The 20136-nt window shown below is 32.1% G+C and overlaps 1 protein-coding gene across 2 annotated transcripts in view; it reads right to left on the minus strand.

Moving 5' to 3' along the window:
* Nucleotides 1-20136, minus strand: part of LOC127717794 (L-gulonolactone oxidase-like) — a 49707-nt gene that overhangs the window by 22583 nt on the left and 6988 nt on the right. The window contains exons 2-10 of one of the 2 annotated variants that reach the window (XM_052223624.1): nt 19165-19204; nt 18458-18652; nt 17954-18001; nt 16614-16916; nt 14987-15130; nt 13106-13683; nt 12023-12196; nt 10992-11202; nt 6585-7203 (exon numbers count right to left, since the gene is read on the minus strand). In XM_052223624.1, coding sequence (XP_052079584.1) covers nt 7096-7203; nt 10992-11202; nt 12023-12196; nt 13106-13683; nt 14987-15130; nt 16614-16916; nt 17954-18001; nt 18458-18652; nt 19165-19191 — 1788 coding nt within the window. In that variant the 5' untranslated portion in view covers nt 19192-19204 and the 3' untranslated portion in view covers nt 6585-7095. Of the gene's footprint in view, nt 1-6584; nt 7204-10991; nt 11203-12022; nt 12197-13105; nt 13684-14986; nt 15131-16613; nt 16917-17953; nt 18002-18457; nt 18653-19164; nt 19205-20136 lie in introns of those variants that run through there. The other variant, XM_052223625.1, reaches the window with a different exon arrangement.

The following is a 20136-nucleotide window of genomic DNA, read 5'->3' on the forward strand; positions in this document are numbered from 1 at the left end:
AAAACACGTCAAAGTAAACGACAATAACAATGTCTTTCTTCCAATGTGCTTGACAAATTTGTCTTTATAAATTATACATTATTTAAAAAGAATCATGCCAGTCGAAATCAAGCTGCCGTCGTGCATTATAAGCGTATACATACATGTTTAAGCGTATACATTTACCATACACATTTAAGCGTATGCATATACGTCAAAATTGATGTCAATGTAAACAATGTCTATATCATATGATTCTTTCGGCTCTTTTATGAGTCCCACTGTCTCTTACTTTTTAAGACGAGAAATGTCTTTGATTTGTAAAAATGAATTTTAGCTTTCAACAGCAATATTGATCTTAACATCATCTGAAAAGACTAAAAATAAATCGTAATTTTGTGAAGTGTTTAATTTATTTATTAAGATAATGTCCTGTTGTACATTCAGTACTGTTCAGACATTTTCCTAGCGGTCAATATAGTACTGTTCGGTAGCTTTTCAAAACAATCTAATATGTTTCTTTTTTGTACAGGTAATTAACAACTGCTAAATAGTTTGTCTGAACATAGAACGAGCAGATGTAAATTTTTACTACAAGCGAATTACCTGTAAAATAATGAATTTCTGGAGTAGAAACGTTTTACAACTGGTTGGAACACTCAACAAGATTAAATATTACTATGGATTCATTATTATTCGTTGGATACCAATTTTAATGGAAATCATGGGTACAGGTGAACCACGAATTAAGATGTTCAACGAATTACAAATTTTGTATGCACGAAAAGACAACCTTTCCTCAATCCATGAAAATTATTACACAGGAAAAACAAAGAATCCACAGTATATTGTTTAGCGCTCAGTCGCACAAATTTACTTTTAAATTCCAAATTAATAAGAAATTTAGGTTCCGACTCCCTCAGCCAAAGTTGACCTTGTATGAATTTGAATAACCTGTTTATATCTCTTTACCTCTGTGCCTTTAACTAATAAGATTATCTGGTTCTTTATATGCATGCTTTAAGTGTGATTAAAAAAATACATTACATTCACGAGATGCTTCAAAATATAACTAACTAGATTGAATAAAACTGTGTGACTTTAGATTACATTTGTTAATAAAAAATTATCTTGATAGTTTTAAATTCAAATGTAAGATACCATGATAAATAAATGTCGAAAATAATATCGCAGAGAATGTTCCTTATTTTTGTCATTATAGTTGATTGAATCAAATAACAATAAGACATTTTTAAAAGTAAATTTTGTTAGAAACATTAATGATGCAATAACACTGAAAATATCAATCAAAACATCACAAGCTGTGATGTAGATTGGTTGTTCAGTTTGTAAAATAAACTAATTAATACATGTATGGGCTTAATCAACCAAACTTCGTTTTGTAAGGCATAAAACCACCGTACAAAGGCTGTATGACTTTAAAATTGAAACAAAAATGAAATTCAAAAATCTGATATAAGGAGATTTTATGCGCTATTTCATTCCAGTGTCATATTGTTCAATTATGTACCAATTAACGACTTAAAACATTGTTAAAAAGTATGATAAAAATGCTGAAAACCAAGATAAATTAAAAAAGGGGAAAGTCCATAAAAAACTGACAAAATCAAACGTAGAATTATACCAACCAACGGAAACAATAGGAAACGACTGTCATATTCCTGACATGATACAGGCATTTTCGGAAAGAAAGAAAACAAACCGGTTGGTTAAACCTGGTGTCAAAACTAGATAAACATCCAACATGTAAAAGTTATTTTGCTATGTAAGTACATTGATTATTATACTATTTATGTTATTATTATATGTACTGTTGTTTGTCTTTCCTTCGTTTTTCGTTTTTTGCCATGGAATTGGCAGTTTGTTTTCGATTTCTGGGTTGAAATATCCCTTTAGTATCTCTCGCCTCTCTTTAATCACCATGAACTTTTAACCATAAATTTGGTATTTTAATGTTTTTAAATAACTTCTTTATGAAATTCTTCATTATTATTAAAAAAGTATTAAAACAAATATCGAACTCAAAGGAAAATTAAAAAAAGAAGACGTCTATAAAACCTGCCGAAATAAAAAAAAAAGAAAATGGTGGGTTAAACCTGGTTTTATTGCTACCTTAACTGCTCATTTTTTACAGTTGTTTATAGTTCCGTTATTTTGATATATTGCTAAGCAACTCAAATAGACATTATTGGTAAATGTGGCAATAACTTAGATCATGTTTCTTTATTTCAAATATCATACAAAAAGTAATACAATTTGCGGTTTCACAGTATTTGATTTTTGACAATATCATCTTGTTGAATTATATAACAACTGACAACTTTGTGTAACAATAAGCATAAAAAAAACCTGAACTGATTAAACGGAGCGATAATTCATGTCTGTTTCAGTCGGAAGTATAATTAATAAAAACAAATAATCTTAACGGAGGTCCATTTTCTCTTATATTCATCGGTAATCTAAATTCACAGGGTCATCTTCCTTGAGATGATATAAAGTGATTATAAAATTGTTTCAGCTGTAGCAACGCTTGTATTCAAAATATTTTTATTTACAGTTTAGTGTCTTCGGTGGCCGAGTGGTCTAAGTAATTCAACTACTGTATCACAAGCCTGTCAACAGTGAGATTTACGCACGTGGCAGGTGCGTTCGAATCCAATCGTAATTGACTAGTTTTGTCAGTTTTCCTACAGAAAAAAGCACAACGGCTTCCTCAACCAATAAAAAATTACCACAATGTAATAGCCAACAGTGCTGAAAGTGGTGTTCCACGGCAACCAATCAACCAATCAATTAAAAAATTAATTGATTTACACTTATCATATTTGATTTTATTAAGCCGGAGAATATCCACAAACGTCATAAATAGATTTCTACTTGCTAAATATATGAAAACTGAAATCTTGGATATTGATGCATTTGAAGCAGTTTTAAAAACTTTCAGAGGAGATCTAAATTCAACGAATGTGATTAATACTCTAACATATATATCCCCAACAAACTATAGCGAGAAGCACTCATCGAAATTATTTAAAATCTGTGTTGTTGGAATATGTTGTTCTTCATATTCCGAAAATATTCATTGGTGTGTCATTGACTTTAACTTACAACTAATTTATTACATTAGTGAAAATATCACGACTTCAAATTTGTTAAGTTGCTAAATATTATTTTTTTAGATATATGCAAAATATTATTTGCACTCAATTATTTTACTTTTAAAATTAGCATTGACATTTACTTACAAATGACATGAACTTCAAATCCACAAAATTTAGAGGTTTTTTCCTCGTTTACATTGCAATGAATTTAAAACAATACCAGTCCAATTATATAATTCGCCTTAGTTTATTATCGAATATTAGCACTCAGTTGTTGTGTTACCAAGGATTGATCTTATATTTCACAAAACTTTGTCCAATCAAATTGCTTGAATTGTCCCCCGAAGTTCAACACTACATGCTTGTTCGTGTATCTAGTTACTTTACTGTTGATTGTAGTCAAGGTTTGGATAGTGGAACAATGCGTGCCGTTGTATACTTTGAAATAAAAGTAAGTGTCCCAAATTTGTTGATTCTATGTGATTCGCGTTTAACACTATTTTTTCTATGATAAAATAGTATCAGTTAACAGGACTGAAATTTATCAAACAAAATATTGATGATAGCTTTCTTTAAAAATGTGTTCTCATGAAAAGCGACTTGGTCCTTTTATTCGTGTATTTCTTTGAAGCACTTTGACGATATTTACAACAAATTAGCCCCACGTTTTTAAGGTTACACGATACTGAATGACGTAACGCCACGAGTTATCGTTCCTGCTGTTGTCGACATCCATGAAATTGACGGCAAACGTTAACCCTGATGTTTTATAATAACCATGAACGAACAATTTGACTCAGTCTGGTATAAAATAGTTGAAAGATAAATGTTTATTTATTTCAAATTTGCAAATATATATGATTACATATTAAAAAATACCTTCATTTTACCGTCGCTTTCTATACGTATCATATTCAATCACCAAACACAACTTTACATAGATGCGATTCAAAAGAAAGAACAAAAATAAGAAAACAAAACAATCACACTTATGTGAACTTTTAATAATAAATTAACCTTTTATTTTTAATTTTTCATTGTAACTTTGCATATATTCAGAGTGTCCAGGGATTTGATGCAATACGTTATGTGACATTGATTGCTTCGTCGTCTTCCTCCCATTCTTCTTCTCCTTCTTTACATTTAAATATATACTTTTTAAATGTTTTGTTTCTATTGATAAGCATTTGTACGATTCATCTATATGTGGTCTCATGCATTACAAACTGAGCTTTGTATTCTGGATTGGGATATTCTTTTGCAATACATTCTTATTAATGATGCACGTCGTTTCCCGATGCATTTTTTTTTTTTGAAAGTAGATATCCAAACCAAAGAAACTCATGTTAATGCGTGAAAATGCGGGGAATTGTACCACAATTAATGCAATTCCACTAAGAAGCCCATTTGTTTTGAAATAGTCACCGAAAACTTTTGCTATCAAAAAAGAAAAGAGAAATTTATTTCGACAAGAATACCGATAGAATTTAACGAAAAAAAACTCAAATAGAAAATGGTTTGTTGTCATGGAATGAAAGACATATGAGTAGTTGAACTTGGTTATTTGGCCGAACAACTTTCCCTATGTTTCAAGTGTAAACAGTCTTTGAAATTTATTGGACTGTACAGAAAAAATCCGATATGGTTTCGGGAGATAGTTTAAAATAAACTACTATCATTGTTATCTTATAAGCACAGTCTAAACAGGACAGATGCATCGAAATAAGGAGAAAGTTAACAAAGGCGTAAACATATGGGATGTCAACACTAAAAAAGCACGAATTTAAATTAAATCATTAATTTTGTTTTTCCATTCCGAAATAAGACATTTTTTTTTCCATTCTGAAATAAATTATATTTTCGAAATTTACAATCAATTGATTCATTAGAAACCTTTTCCCCGCGTTGTATATATCGTATCTGTCAATGTTCATTATAACTTGAAATAAATGAGTTTGTTCTTTGTTTTTTTTATAAATATCGTTAATAGAAAAATTCAGGCTTGAGAGCAAATGCAATGCAATTGCCGATATAATTAATATTTCAAAGGGGCATAAGTAATTATCCAAAAAAAAGAGCTGATATAAACCATAAATATAAATTGTTTGAAGATCTGGTAAAAAGTGTACACGTGTTAGCGCTTACATATTCAATTTTTCATGTAATTAATATTTCCAAGGGGCATAAGGGGCATAACTATTCTAAAAATAATTGATGAGCACTGATTTTCAAACTTGTCAGCGACAATGCTGATTCAAATCTAATATATAAGTTTTAAAAAAAATCTTGCAAGAATTGTACACGTGAGAGCTAACAACACCGGAGGGACGGACGCCCTGTGTTTCTATGGACCAAACAACTCGTCGCGCGAGGGACAAAAATCCAACGAGAACTTTAAATCATTTTGATTTTAGATTCATAGTAATTTGCACTTTGGTCTTCGGGGATGGATGTACCTTTGGCGTTTTGAATTGGACATGACGTACATATACAGCTGATAAAAACACGCACCTTTTCACAAAGTGGGGAGACAAAACGTCTCACAGACGATTAGTTTTTATAACAAGTATACATGTGTTTATATAAATTAAAAGGCTTGTTATTTCTTTGAGTGCATAAATGGAAATACGGGATATCTAATAAAACAGCAACTGGCCAATTAACGACACACAAAACCAAAGACATCTAGATAACACGTGACTAATGCAGGATTGTTTTTACTGCTAATTTGTAGTTTTAGTAGAGATTCGTTGGTCCCTTGAGTTGGAAAGTTCATAGGAAGTAAAGTTAGTATGGTAATATTAAATCTATCAAATTATAACATTACATGTTCACAACAAAAGTCATAACTATAACAGCCAAATATTTCAGTCTCCTAGTACGGATTTATTAGTTTTAAACTTCTTGCATTTCAGGAGAAATCTCAATTCATTATGAAATAAGGAGATGTGGTATGATTGCCAATGAGACAACTTTCCATCAAAGACCAAATGACGTAGATGTTAGCTTTCTTACGTTGCTACATTTGAGATCTCCCAATTACCATTCCACTACGGACTGCTTATTTAAAAAAATATTTTGTCACCAAATGATTTATAAAATAGAACATCATCATATATGCTAATATATATTTTGCTCAATTGACAACATGCTTGGAGCATGATATTGTTTACCCGTGTCCGTTTGACAGTCCGTTCTGCACTTGGTATATCTGGTTTATACGGCTGATTTCTAAGGACTAAAGTTTTTAAGCTTAAACTTTTAAAACATGTACCTGGTGTTAGTACATATACTAAAGATGAGCATCTTGTCAGATTTTTTTTATGAAAGGTTGCTGAATTTGGCATTTTGAAAATATATTGCGTCGAATTTTTTTTATCTATATTGAAGGTACATATATATTCTCAGGATCATTTTTTTTAATAATCTAGACTACTAAGTAACTACGCACACAACCAACATATAAAAAAAATGTATCCATATCTTTATACAAGTTAACTATCAGTGCATAATAAACAAATAATCAGCTGATTGCCTAAACTTGCACCTGTTGGTCTTGAGGTCAATTGTCTAGTACAATACGTCTACGGGAAAACAGAAAATTGTTTCTGTTATTTAATAATATATTCAAATAAATCATTTTAAAAAATACAAGGAGATTTGGCTTACGTGCCAATTAAATAATTATCCCCAATTGTCCTACTAATGTTGATATAAGCAACTTAAGGTCACCGTGCTGTCTTGAACAATGCTTTCATTTGATAGGCCATTATACAGTTAAAAAATTGTTTACATTTAAACATTATCGGGTTGCCTCTATAATGCTGAAACTGCTCAACAAGATAATTTTTAGAATGAACATTCTTTTTTTCCATTTATTTATTCATTGATAGTTATGCTCAAATAAAAACAAAATCACAGTTTTTGCAATTGGAGGACGGATAATTCACAGGAATCACAGCATGCTTATCACATAATGTTCTGGTCAGACATATTAAAGTCGTAATAGTTTTCGGAGGCTTTTATTCAGAAACATGCCATTTGGGTCAGCACCAGATTTCGTCAGCTGCTCTTTAAATGCATCGATATGTTGTCCCATATGCTGAAAGATTTTAAAACAATATTATTTAATTGATTGATTAAATGATTGGTGTTGAACGACTCTTTCAGCATTTTTGTGTTTTTTCGTGGCGGTCATTTTTTATTGATGGAGGAAGTCGTAGTGTCCGGAGAGAACCATCGACCTTCGGTAGGGAAATTAGCAATCCTAGTCAATCATGATTAATATTGGAGTCGAGCGCACCTGCCACGTGCGGGGTTCGAACTCACAACCTAAGTGTTGACAGGCTAGTGTTACAGTAGTTCGTCTACTTAGACCAGTCGGCCACCGAGGCCCTTGTAAAACAATAATAGTTGTAATTAAATGTTAAATTTTGAACTTTTACCTTTCTGAAAAATCCTTTTTTATACGAACAATTAAGTGTTTACTTCATATTTAGGGGTCAATATTACGTTAATATACAAGGCCGAGGTAACGTAGACTTTGAAGATGTTAATAAATTACTTATATGCAATGTCTGTTTTCAAGATGTTTACTACAGATAGTAGAATATTCCAGAATTTTGAACAGTCTCAGACATTATTCAAAGTAAGTCCATTCATACTTTTGTCTTGGAAAACATGTGTTTATTTTTTGTAATCTGCTTTTAACTAGCAGTCAGTAACTGCGAGACTCTTTTATCGGTGTGTTTTGTCTATTGTTTTCATGTTAGTTGTGTTATTGTGCTTCGTAACGATCTATTGAGTATGCCATTTGCAACTGATTTGTTCTTGTTTGTTTTATATTGTACTGTTACACCAGTGTCTCAGATTATGGAATGGTAAACATGTTTGAACTCCGCCATATTCTTTATGTGCATATATAAAGTCAGGAGACTGTCATTCAGGTAAAGTGGTTGGTTCATAATTGTTTTTCGTAAAATGAATTGTTATCAATTACGCCGTTAGTTTTTTGTTTGAATTGTTTCACATTTTTTTATGTCGGCACCATCCACAGCTGATGGGACTATACAGTATGGTTATTTTTCTCCTTCTTATACGGTGACCTATAATTGCTTATATATAATTATAATCACGTCATATGAACTCTGGTGGATAGTCGTCTATTAAGCAAAAGTGCCACATCGTCTTATTTGCATATTGAGTATACAGGAGTCTATATTTATTACCATTTACACACACAACTATGCCTTTGAATACTAGTATATGAGTGAGTTAAAATATGAGAAAACCTTTTGACAGACGCTCTCTGTCTGGTTTCCTGGTGTTATAAAGGCATAACACTACATATTGAATATATTTGGTATGAAATTAACTCAGCAATGTTATATCTATAAAAATAAAGAATAATACAAGTTTGTAATTCCCTTCGCATGATTTAAACCATGCTACTGGAACATCGTTGTAACATGTCTAGTAAGCGGAGTATTTATAGGGATTATTGATTGTTTGTCAAGTGCTCTAAATCAAGACGAAGCGCGTCTGTTTTTGAATTGAATATCAATGTATTTGTTTCTTTACAAATTATAAAACGACCGCAGATAAAAAAAAAGATAAAAGTTAATGCGTAATTAACTCATAAAAAGTGATTTTATTCTAAAAAGTTACTAATTGAACACTGTAATTAGATTTTTGAATATCATTTTATTGGTAAAATATTGATTATATTATCAGTAAATTAAAACCAAACTAACTATTATTGTTATATACATAATATGTACATCTATAGCTCTACAATCTGTCGATACCTGTATCTTGGCAGTGCACAAGGTTATGTTGTTATTTTTTTCTGGCTGTTATCTACACTAGATCTTTTGGATGTTGGATGTGTACTGATTGATATTTTAGTCTCAGATGCATGATTTTTTTATTAGTTATTATTGGCTTTGAATTAGCTGTCAGTAACGGCAAATATTCTCAGATCTGTACTTAGTGTCTTTTTTTGTTGTGGGGATGTTTAAATACATTGCCACGTCCGATCACTGTTTTTGTTAGATATTTTATATTCCTATGTATCTGATGAGTTAAGCCCTTTCAACTGATTTTTATAGTTTGTTCTATATGTTGTTATGTATCATCACTGTCCCAGATTAGGGGGAGGGTTTAGCGCTAGCAAACAAGTCTAACCCCTGCCACAATCTATATATACATGTACCAAGTCAGGAGCCTGCAATTCAGTAGTTTTTGTTTGGTACTGTATATCCTATTTGTTTTTCGTTCATTTTTTTGTTTATAAATCATGCCGTTTGTTTTCTCGTTTGAACTGTTTTACATTTGTCATTACGGGCCTTTTATAGCGGTATGGGTTTTATTCATTGTTGAAGGTCGTACAAGATATAAAGTTGTTGACTTCTATGTCATTTTGGTCTGTGGTGGAGAGTTGTCTCATTAAGCAATCATATCACATCCTTTTTTTTATATAGAACCTTGTTTATATATTTTTTCAAATAATACTCGTCATAAAGGTACATCCACAAAATTGCTCGCACGAACAAAATTATTAAAAGAGCTACCTTCCTTTTGTGTACAGTGAATTACCATCTATGACGCATTATATTGATTTTTTAACTTAAAATTCGATATTTGTGTATACTTTTTGATGAAAGTGGTTTGACAGTTGACTGTTGCAACTTCCTGTAGATTTAATTGGGAAAAATACCAGAACTACATGTAACAGTTGAGCTGTTAAATGATTTATAAAATACATGCACATTAGTCATGTGTAAACAAACAACTCATATTTAAATAATTATATTACATGATTGTATGTTTCATGTTTTTATTTGCTGACTACAATTGAGAGGCATATAATACTAGATTCGAATTTCCCAATAAAATTCAACATTCATGACAGGACGTGCCTCCCGTCACAACGTCAGTTCACAGCATTGGAAAACAAACGAAAATTTAATGGTATGCAATTATAAGAATTGAAAGCTTCTTAATATAATTTCATAGGGTTGTAAAAGCGTTGAACGTGCAGTATTTTGAGGTTGAAGTGATTTGTTTTATATGTGTTTCGTTGAATATTTTTCATAAATCAGTTCGTTACATTTTTTCGTTTGAAGTGTTTCACATTTTGTCATGTCGGGGTTTTATGTAATTGACAAACCGGTTATGGGTTTGCTCTTTGATGAGGGTGATAATTGCATAAATCCCTATGCTGGATATTTGTCTAATAGGCAATCATATCACAACTCCGTACTCTTAATGTGATTCAATTTCTAGTTATTGGAATTGAAATCCTCCTGTCACTTTGACAAGAGAGTCTAAATACAATGACTTATATGTTGATACTTCTAAGGGCACTTGTCCAGGGGCGGATTCAGGCGGGGCGTAGCAGGCGTGATCCCCTCCCCCTAAAAAGAATATTTCGATAATTTTACCTCAACACATTTTAAGTTTGCACCACTCATCCACCCCCCCCCCCCAAACCCCCCCCCCCCTCCCCCCACCCCTCCACCTAACCTAAAATCCTTGATCCGCCCCTGCACTCGTCGAGGCACTTGTTTGCAGTATATACAATAATAAGCGGCTTTTTACGATATCACGATCGGCGTGAATAGGCTACGACATATATCCAATGTCATTGCAAACAAAGCCCACCAAAAGAAAGATGGCATGCATAAAACTTTCGAGTGGATATCTTTTTACTTTTTGCACTATTTTTCAAATTAACTTTACAAGTCTGATACTTGTCAGAAACACGAGAAAGTCATTGTTATTTTCTTGTTACGACAAACACATATGTTTGAAAATGCTTTTACTTTTAAATCAATATTACAATGATTTTAACAGTATAAACTACATAATCCAAACGACTTTTTTTACCTTGTAAATGTGTTCCTCAACACCGGGTAGAAAATCCCACTGCTTAGCTAAATGTGGAACACCATCTAAAGCCATCCATTCTCTTCCTACGTCAGTGCAAAACTTTTCCCATCCTTTTGTGTCGACGACACTTAAAATTTCAATATACACCACGTGACCAGATCCGCCATATGTTGGATTTCCGATAATACCAGGACAAAGAAGCGTGTCACTGAAAATTGAGATAAGATTTATATTTAAATTACAGACACATGCGAATAAATAAAAATGCAAACATCAGAGGACATAGAACGCAATTAATCTAAGAAAAATTCGACAACAACAACATATTTTTGTACTGTTCAATATGCATTTTTATTCCGGTTATGATTTTTATTTAGTACTGCACATTAAATAAAAAACGTAAGATTGACAAAAACACTAATGAATTAACGTTCGTTGACGGACTCGTATATGCATCCACATGTACGCCAAACAGCAAATTGCTGTAATAAAACAGTTTAACCAAATAGGCACATTCTAGAAAGAACAAGGAAGAGACATCTACTTTAGCTCCATGTGGCCGGTTTGACAATTAGTTTAATTAGCATATGTTTTTTATCAATGAAACGTATTTACATACATCATATACTTAGTTGTAATGTTGAGTGTGGTAATGTAAATGACTAAATATGGAATTATTATTGGTTCATGCCACTGACCTTGTATGTTTTGTGTCGTCATCAGCCTTGTTATCAGCATTTTTGTGTTGACATGAAATATCGTTGATATGTTCATTGTTCTGTAAATGTACTTTTATTAAATGTTGAAATATTCGAAACACTAAGGTTTTTCTACCCACAGTTATAGTCTGCCTTGTCCTTATTTTGCATAACTTTATGCAGTTTTCGGTTTTTAATGATCTTCAACTTTGTTTTCATTTGACTTACAACTGACTTAATTCGAGCGTCAATGGTGAATCTTATGAAGACGAACAGCGCGGCTCATGATAAGCCTAGTATCTTAAATGAGTTTTGTTATATCAGATTTACCTGTAACCCATCATACGCATTTCTAGAGCAATGTTCAATGGATACTCATCTTTTTCCTCGTAATGATCTACTTTGTTCACAACTACTTGAATTATCTTCAAGAGTCGATGAAAATCTCCCCTTAAATCGAAGGCAAATTCCATGTCATATACAGGAGCCTTCTCAATGTACTGTCTGAAATTCATAAAATCACATAAATATACTTATACATTGATAAGAAGAACATATCAGCACGCTATGATTTACTTTTAAAATATATCAATTCGCTGCTATATTCCAATCTTGGATCCATTAACCAAACATAGTCGAACATAACAAAATCAAATTGTATTTCATATTCTTTAGTTTTTGACCGAGCATGTCGCGAACAACGTTCAGTATATTGAATTGTTACAACATTGTTAAGAAGTAATTATTCGTTTCAGAATTTAAATTGTCTGTGGTTAATTGCATTGGTCGTACCTGAAATTGACATTAACATCACTACATTGGATAACATTCAGTTGTTAGTCAATAACAATGTTTTCGTATCCACTTTACAAAACATTAACCACAAGCTACCCAGAAGAACAATTCTAATTCAATTTACCGTTAAACTGGGGGATGTTTGCATTATCTTCCCCTTCTACACAAGCACATTTAAATCGCGTGAATTTCATATGACTCTGACGTGAAATTCACTTCAAAACTTTCACGTGAGATTCAACTCAAATGAGCTTATATATGAAACATATGAAACTCACGTCAACTTCATGTTAACTTTACTTTCGTTTTTGCCATGATTTTAATTAGATGTGAAAATTTAGATGTTTTTTGAAAACTTTATTTTTCAAAATTCACGTTAATTTCACTTAAAAAAAATCATGTGATTTTCACGTGAAATTCACGGGAGTTTCGCATACGATTAACGTGAAACTTACATGAACTAAGTTGTGAGTTTCACATATAAGTTCGTTTGAGGTGAAAGTCACATAAATATAAATTCACGTGGAATTTCCCTGTGTATGTTCGACTTCCAACATTGTAACAGGACATACCTGTGGTGATGAGCGTTGGTCACTAATACATGTAATACAAGCTTACCTAAAATGGACAGCGTGTGGAAGTTCCTGAAACTGGGTACCACTCGGGTAAATGATATTCTTTATCGCGCCAAACGTTGACCATGCATACAGTGGAGTCAAAGAAGGGTTTCCTGCTATGATCGGTGACATGATCGCCATGGCTTCCCCTGTCAGATAATCTTTCACTTCTTTCCAGTCATAATATGTTTGAGTGGCCGTTTTTACTGCCTTCGTTTCTTTGTTAATGACACGGATCCAGACGTCATCATTTTTTGGATTGTAATCAAAAAGACTCAGTGAGTTGTAAGGAAACCAAAATATCTCAATCGACCAGTTTTCCTCAAATAATTTTTGTATATTTTCAGCATTGAAAAATAATTCATCTAAGTCCATGTATCGATTTTCTACTTTGACGATAACCTCAGGAATGAGTTTTATTGTCATATCAAATATAACTCCAAAACATCCAAAGTTTGCACTTATCGCCCTCAACATTTCTTTGTCGTCAGATGTATAGGTTTGCAGTTTTCCATCACTTCCGATTATGCGCATTTTCACTACGTTGTCACTTGGTGCGTTTGCATCCCTTCCTACGCCCTGTATGTAAAAATGAATAGATAGATGCATAAAATTAGGTTCCAGTCTTGCGTAAAACGAAATGACTAGACAGAAATAACATAATTAGTTTATTCTCAGTAATACAGATATATACGAAAGCACAGTGCAGTACATATATCTAATAACCAGTGTCACTGAATCCGTCAGTATAATAGTCACGAACAATAAATCTTTCTCGCAGTATTGAAACAATTGTGCAGAGCTTCCCAGAATTCTGTTCACGCTTTGGTATTGACATTAATATACGGATATTGTGTTATTAAAATTACTTAAAAAAAAACCAAAATAGTGGAAATTATTTAAGTTAGGGAATATATCTCTATCATGCAAAGCTATGATTCATTGCCTCGCTTTGGACATACTTGTATCATTTTTGGTTTATATGCTCTTCATTTTATAAAGGTTTTGGATTTTCAAATGCTTTGGCCTCGAGCATCACTGAAAAGACATTTATTGTCAGAATGCGCAGTTGTTGCAGAACAGTTGATACCGTTAATGTTTTTCTAGCCATTTAAAAGAAGCAAATGATTGAGATGTGTGATGATTGGCAATGAAAAATATATCCCCCATTAACAAAAGAACTAGGCTTCAAACATTTGGTGGATATTTGTCTCATTGGCAATCATACCATTTTTCCTTATTTTTATATAGTACGACCGTAGAATTTATCAACACTCTCAACACAAAGTAGGCTTTAAATGTCCCGGGATAAAAAAATGCCAAACTATCCAATAAGAGATATCACATGCCTCATTTAAACAATATACGAAAACAAACTATAGTAGAAACCATAAAACTACAAGCACTATACTAAAGGTTCCTGGTATTGGACACCCAATTACAAAATATGTTGGAAATTATATTGTTTGAGAGGGCTCAATCTCACCCTTTTCTACCTTTACTGTTGTTAAAGCAAAAAATAGAAAAAATTGTAAAACAAATATTTAAAAATGGCTCTACAAATCCGACCATTACAAAGCTAATACACAACTTACACATTTTACACAATATCAAAGTATTGAGAGCTAGTTCAAAGCCCAATTTTAAGTAACAAACAAACCATGATTTCGTAGACTGAAATATACTAATCAGTTCATAGCAAACACATTTAGTGTAAAGATGTTACATGCAGTCTGACAAAAGCATGGCCTTCAAAAAAAAGTTTAAAATGAACTAGAGACATATAAATGCAAAGCATGGTAAAACCTGTAACAAACTGTACATTTTAAAAGAGTTTAATATATTAATACTGCTATAATTTGATATTGACATTATAACTTACGTGACAGCCTGTTGCTACAACACTAACCATCTGAACAACATCTAAAATAACATTAGCAGGAATATGCAATTTGTTTTTTATTTGAAACTTCTTAAAGTCTCCAGTCGTCACTCCGGTCATGATGTCCACTTCACGCTTTTTGCGCTACAATACAATGATAATTCATAGAGGATCATATTATAAAACATATCAATATAGTTACAATAAAAGTTGATTTTCATTGTGCATTCTAAGTCAACCTACTTAGACAGTGTATAATGTTAATGTCATATTGTTGTTGAGATATCATTGTGTGTTGTTGTGAATTCCCAGTTCTATGAAAAGAATTTCAAAATAATTATTTTCGCAGTTGAAAACAATGTTGTGAGAGTCTTTATCTGCTGAAACAACAATAGATGTGTCGTCGAGAGACAATAAATCATTCACAATCTATGATTTTTTTGCAAGGGTTAAAAACCCGTGTGCTCATCGTACGTCGTTAATTAAAATGCACTTCTGAATTCATGACCGAAAGCTTTTATCTTTCAGCCAATTTTTCAAATCTGTGTTAATCTACCTCTCAATTAAGCCCTAAACTTCATCCATCATTGTTCCAGATATTGGACAGGGGATATATATCGGGTCTTTGGCTAACACCTCTTCAAGCTTATCACTATTGAGGATGCCAAGGTCTACAGTAATAACGTTACTAGATGCACCAGATGAACTAGATCAATGGGGAGTTTTAAATGTTTGTATCCTTGAGAGTTAGGGTTTCTTTTACCATCTTGTGGTTGAAAATCATAAATGCAATATGTTTGGTGTAGGTATATAGGAAGGTGAAAGTTAAGCTTTGGAGTGGTCAGTATTGTTTTCTTCATACATTTTTGGTGTTAATTAAAAACTACAATAAATAAAATAAAGAACATTAAATTTCTAGTTTAAGAAAAGCTTCAGTTATAATTTACTTATCCATTTACCCTTGAATGATAAGGTGTAGTTGACGGCCGATCTCTGATAGTCTACGTTATCTCATGCAGAATTATATTCCATTAACTTTTGTAGAAATGCACATTGACTGCAATTTGATTATGGTTTTTCATATATCTTTTCTATATCCTGTTTAAGTCCTTTTATTCATACGTATACATTTTTTAAAACTAATCTAGATTTGGAACAATTTCGAGCTTCATATATATTGAATATTTACTTTTCTATATTGTCTTTAATAATTATTTCCATATAATACCAAGTACATGGGCTAAAATTGATGATGGTAGGTTAAATAACGTTAAGTGAGCCGGATTTTTAATGTGCAAAGTGTAGTTCACAAGATATAAATCCACACGAAGACACAATTTGGATACATTATTCTGACTCCGAGCAGTGCAGACTTTCCTCTCACTCCTTTTTTTTTTGTAAATACGCTGTAAATATATAATGTTACTATATGTTTTGACTCAGGCTGAAACCGAACTAAGAATTGCTACCACGAGACCAGCAGAGAGGTGCTGTGTCAAGAAACGGATTGTACAAAAATATACATTTTATTAATTTTTTTTTTCTTTTGCAATGGCGCTCAATAATGAAATGAAAGTTAATTTACATACAACTTTGGAATTTTTTTGAAAAATATATCACCACTTACATTAGATATTCTTATTCTGGATCCATCTTTGTAGTCGCTTTTTAAATCTTTTACATAAATAAGTAATTGCTTGCTGTCTGCAAAAAGGGGTGCCCAGCTGTGTCCAGTTCCAGCACACCTTACACGCAAACCTTCTTCAGACGCTGCTAAAACTAACTTCTGCAGTTCTTCTTTTGTAGTGGGAGAGGTAGAAATTACTTGAATGGCTTGTGTCTCTCCCCAGTTTTCAAACGTCTCTATCTGTAGAGATGGAGAATTTCCAATTCTCTTTTGCAACTTATAAAGTCTATCTTCAATATCGCCCTGAAAACAGATTGTGTATGGCATGAAAGATAGTTGATTGGTAAGTTAATAGATAATTTATTGGTAATCTGAAACATTTGGATTGACATATGCATTACATTGTTTGCCTCTTGTGTTAGTTTCTCGTGATCAACGTCAAGTGCTACAACAGCAAATCAACAGCAGCTTGCTTTTCATGGTTAGTATGTATGCATAAATTTCAACTTAATCTTTATTTATTGTAATGTTAATGTTTTGTGAAATTAAAATGTTACGACTGATTACTTTTCAAAGACAGTTTATTGATTGATATATTCTATATACCACTTAGTAGAACCGTTTTAGTTTGGCTTGTGAAGCTTAGTCCTTTGTTTGACATTATGTCTTTTGTAGACCGTCGTTTGTCTTTTCGGCTTCTTTCATTTTTTTTTTTCTTTTTCGATTTTTTTTTTTGCTTTGGCGTTGTCAGTTTGTTTTGACAATGATAGTTTGAATATCCCTTTGGTATTCACCGCCTCTCTTATTCTACCTATGGGGAGTGTTCATATGGCAATTTTGATATGCAAAGAATGTGTGATACAAATTAAAGATGAAAATTATATAAATCATTCGGCGGAAATTTGAAGCTTTTGTTCTTCTACATATTAGGGTTGCCTTGGGTAAAATGGTTGTTTCCTTTTATATATTTGCTCTAATTTGAACAAAAAAGTACCTATATGATCATAACATTTTTCTTGTAGAGAAATCTACAATTAACCTCATAGGCCACGAATTCCAGCAAAATCAATATAAGGTCCTTTCCATTTAACTTATGCTGTTTTTTTGTTCGTATTCTCAGCCGATTTCAACTTTCACGATCCATTTGATTTTGTGACATGTGGTTCGTTCGAATGTTTTTTTCTTTTTTTTATCAATGATTTAGATTCAATAAAAAAAAGCTATACATTATTTTTCATGATAAAACTAATATAATTCACAATGTACTATTCTCAATTGCAAATATATTTATTCTTCTCGCCACCTATTGAGAAGTTCTTGCAATCAATTTAAATACTCACCTGGTCAGACAAATCTGGGTGAATATGTTTCGCTTTTGGATTCTTCATCTGAAATAAATACACATTATGAAATTGAGAAAGTTGTTAAAATATAACATAATTAGAATCGAAAGATTAAAAGTAATGCTACGGTTTACGCGTACAAAATGTAGTAGGAATTGCGTACACTTTTAAATAACAACGCCATATTCCATGTTTTAAATATACCGTTTTTCTTAATAAAGTTTAGCATATACTATTGAGCATGTGTAGCATACTTGCGTTTTATTTCATTAATATTTTTTTTACTTTTATGGTCTCAATGAACTTGTTTTAACTATTATTTAATGACTTATATTTTATCTAATATATATAACTTTTTGAAAAGTTCAACAATGTCAAATGGTGTGTAGTATGTGCTTTCCACATAGTTAGTCGTTACAAAAGTGATATAATGTCTGTCTTTAAATGTGTATGTGTGTTGTAAGTAAAAATACCAAAGATTCGTAACAAAACTTATAATACCTGTTCCTCATACAATGCTTTGCAGTCAACCATGACGATTTGTTGATCATTACATCTTGCACCTTTTATCCAATCATTGTCTCTGTCGCCTAGTTCAAGTATGGCTATCTTTTTGTCCCCTAGCGCATTTTTCAAACAGCTTTTTAGCTGTTCATTATCACTGGGTTTATCATGTTTGACAACTACAGGATGAAACTAGATAAAAAGACGCACACACAGTTGTATGTATTAATCATTTCCAGAAATAGATATTTATAATAGAAAATATATTTATTTTATTATGAATTTCGAGACAAATTATAATACTGATAAGACCACAACCAAAAAGGGAGACTTTTGTATAGAATACGATCATCTCTGAACTGTAAGCAGTAAACCCATACTAAAAAAAGTCGTCCGTTTGACTGTTTGGTATGTTTAAATAAACAACAACTCCGGTTAGATGTCTCATTTACCAACGCAATCGCAGAGATATTTCATTTTGTTCTGAAAAAAAAAACTTTCATCATAAACCGGCTTTACCCTTGCATTACATTGATTGATTGATTGTTGGTTGTTTAACGTCCAGTGGAAAATATTTCATGCATATTCAGGACGATCCCTTGCTTTATATTTCACCATACTTCATATTTACGATTCAGATGGCAAGTTTATAATTTAGCTTTTGATCATTTAGATACAGCTGGTATCTTAATATTACAGCTTACCTCCTGCGACGATGCTCCGCACCCCATTTTAAGTTGCAGTCTGAAATAAAAATTTGAATAAAATAGTATTTTAAGACAAATGACTACACAGAGAATTGTAGAGAGATCACTATTCTCTGTCATGTTTAAATATGAAATATAACAGAAGTTCAATTAATCGTGTTGAATAGTAGAAACAAAATTCTATTACACATTTTTCACAACGTATTGTTTGCTTACTCTTACTTTTTGGGTCACATATTTTAACTAATAAGGAAATGGCATGTTTTGTAATGTAAGATTATTGCATAATAAAGCTATTTTATCCTGACTGCTTGACGTAGCAGTCCCAGAGGTCACCTGCTATTCGACAAGTAGCTAGTACCTCGATTATGGCATAAAATGGCTTTGTCAAATTTAAGTTCGTAAATTGTGTTGAACTTTTGTTGCGTATCGGTTCTTTTGAGGTTTGTGTTTTACAATGATCTCTTATTTTTGTTTTCCAAACTATTTGGTAGCAAGTGTGCCGGATGAAGACCATCTCCAAACACGTGTCGTGTACAGTAAAATCTAATTTGCATCAAATTGTTTTTACCATCTTTAGCACCTCAAAAGTTTATTTTTAAATCGTCCAAAGTCAAAAACAAAATAAATTAACTTAAACTTAAGATATTAATACGACATCAGTCGGTCGAACATCGGTGTTTTTCTTTTTAATAATAGTTGCTGAACCGATTGGCATAAGAACTTCAAACTTCTTACATTTACAGCAACACAGAACCACTGCTATAATATCCCATTTTGAAATCTTGTCCTTAATATCTAAATATGAGCCACAGCTTTATCTACAAGATCTTAATATGTATAAAATTTCTTTTGAGGTAAAGAGTTGCTTTTACATAATTTGGCAAATCAATGTGCGTGAAATGGCCGTTTAAGGTCAAAGTTCAACATGTTTAAGACGTCATAATGACACCACCTGTGACCTTACTA

Source organism: Mytilus californianus, unplaced genomic scaffold (assembly GCF_021869535.1).
Source record: "Mytilus californianus isolate M0D057914Y unplaced genomic scaffold, xbMytCali1.0.p SCAF_10, whole genome shotgun sequence".
Lineage (NCBI taxonomy): Eukaryota > Metazoa > Mollusca > Bivalvia > Mytilida > Mytilidae > Mytilus > Mytilus californianus.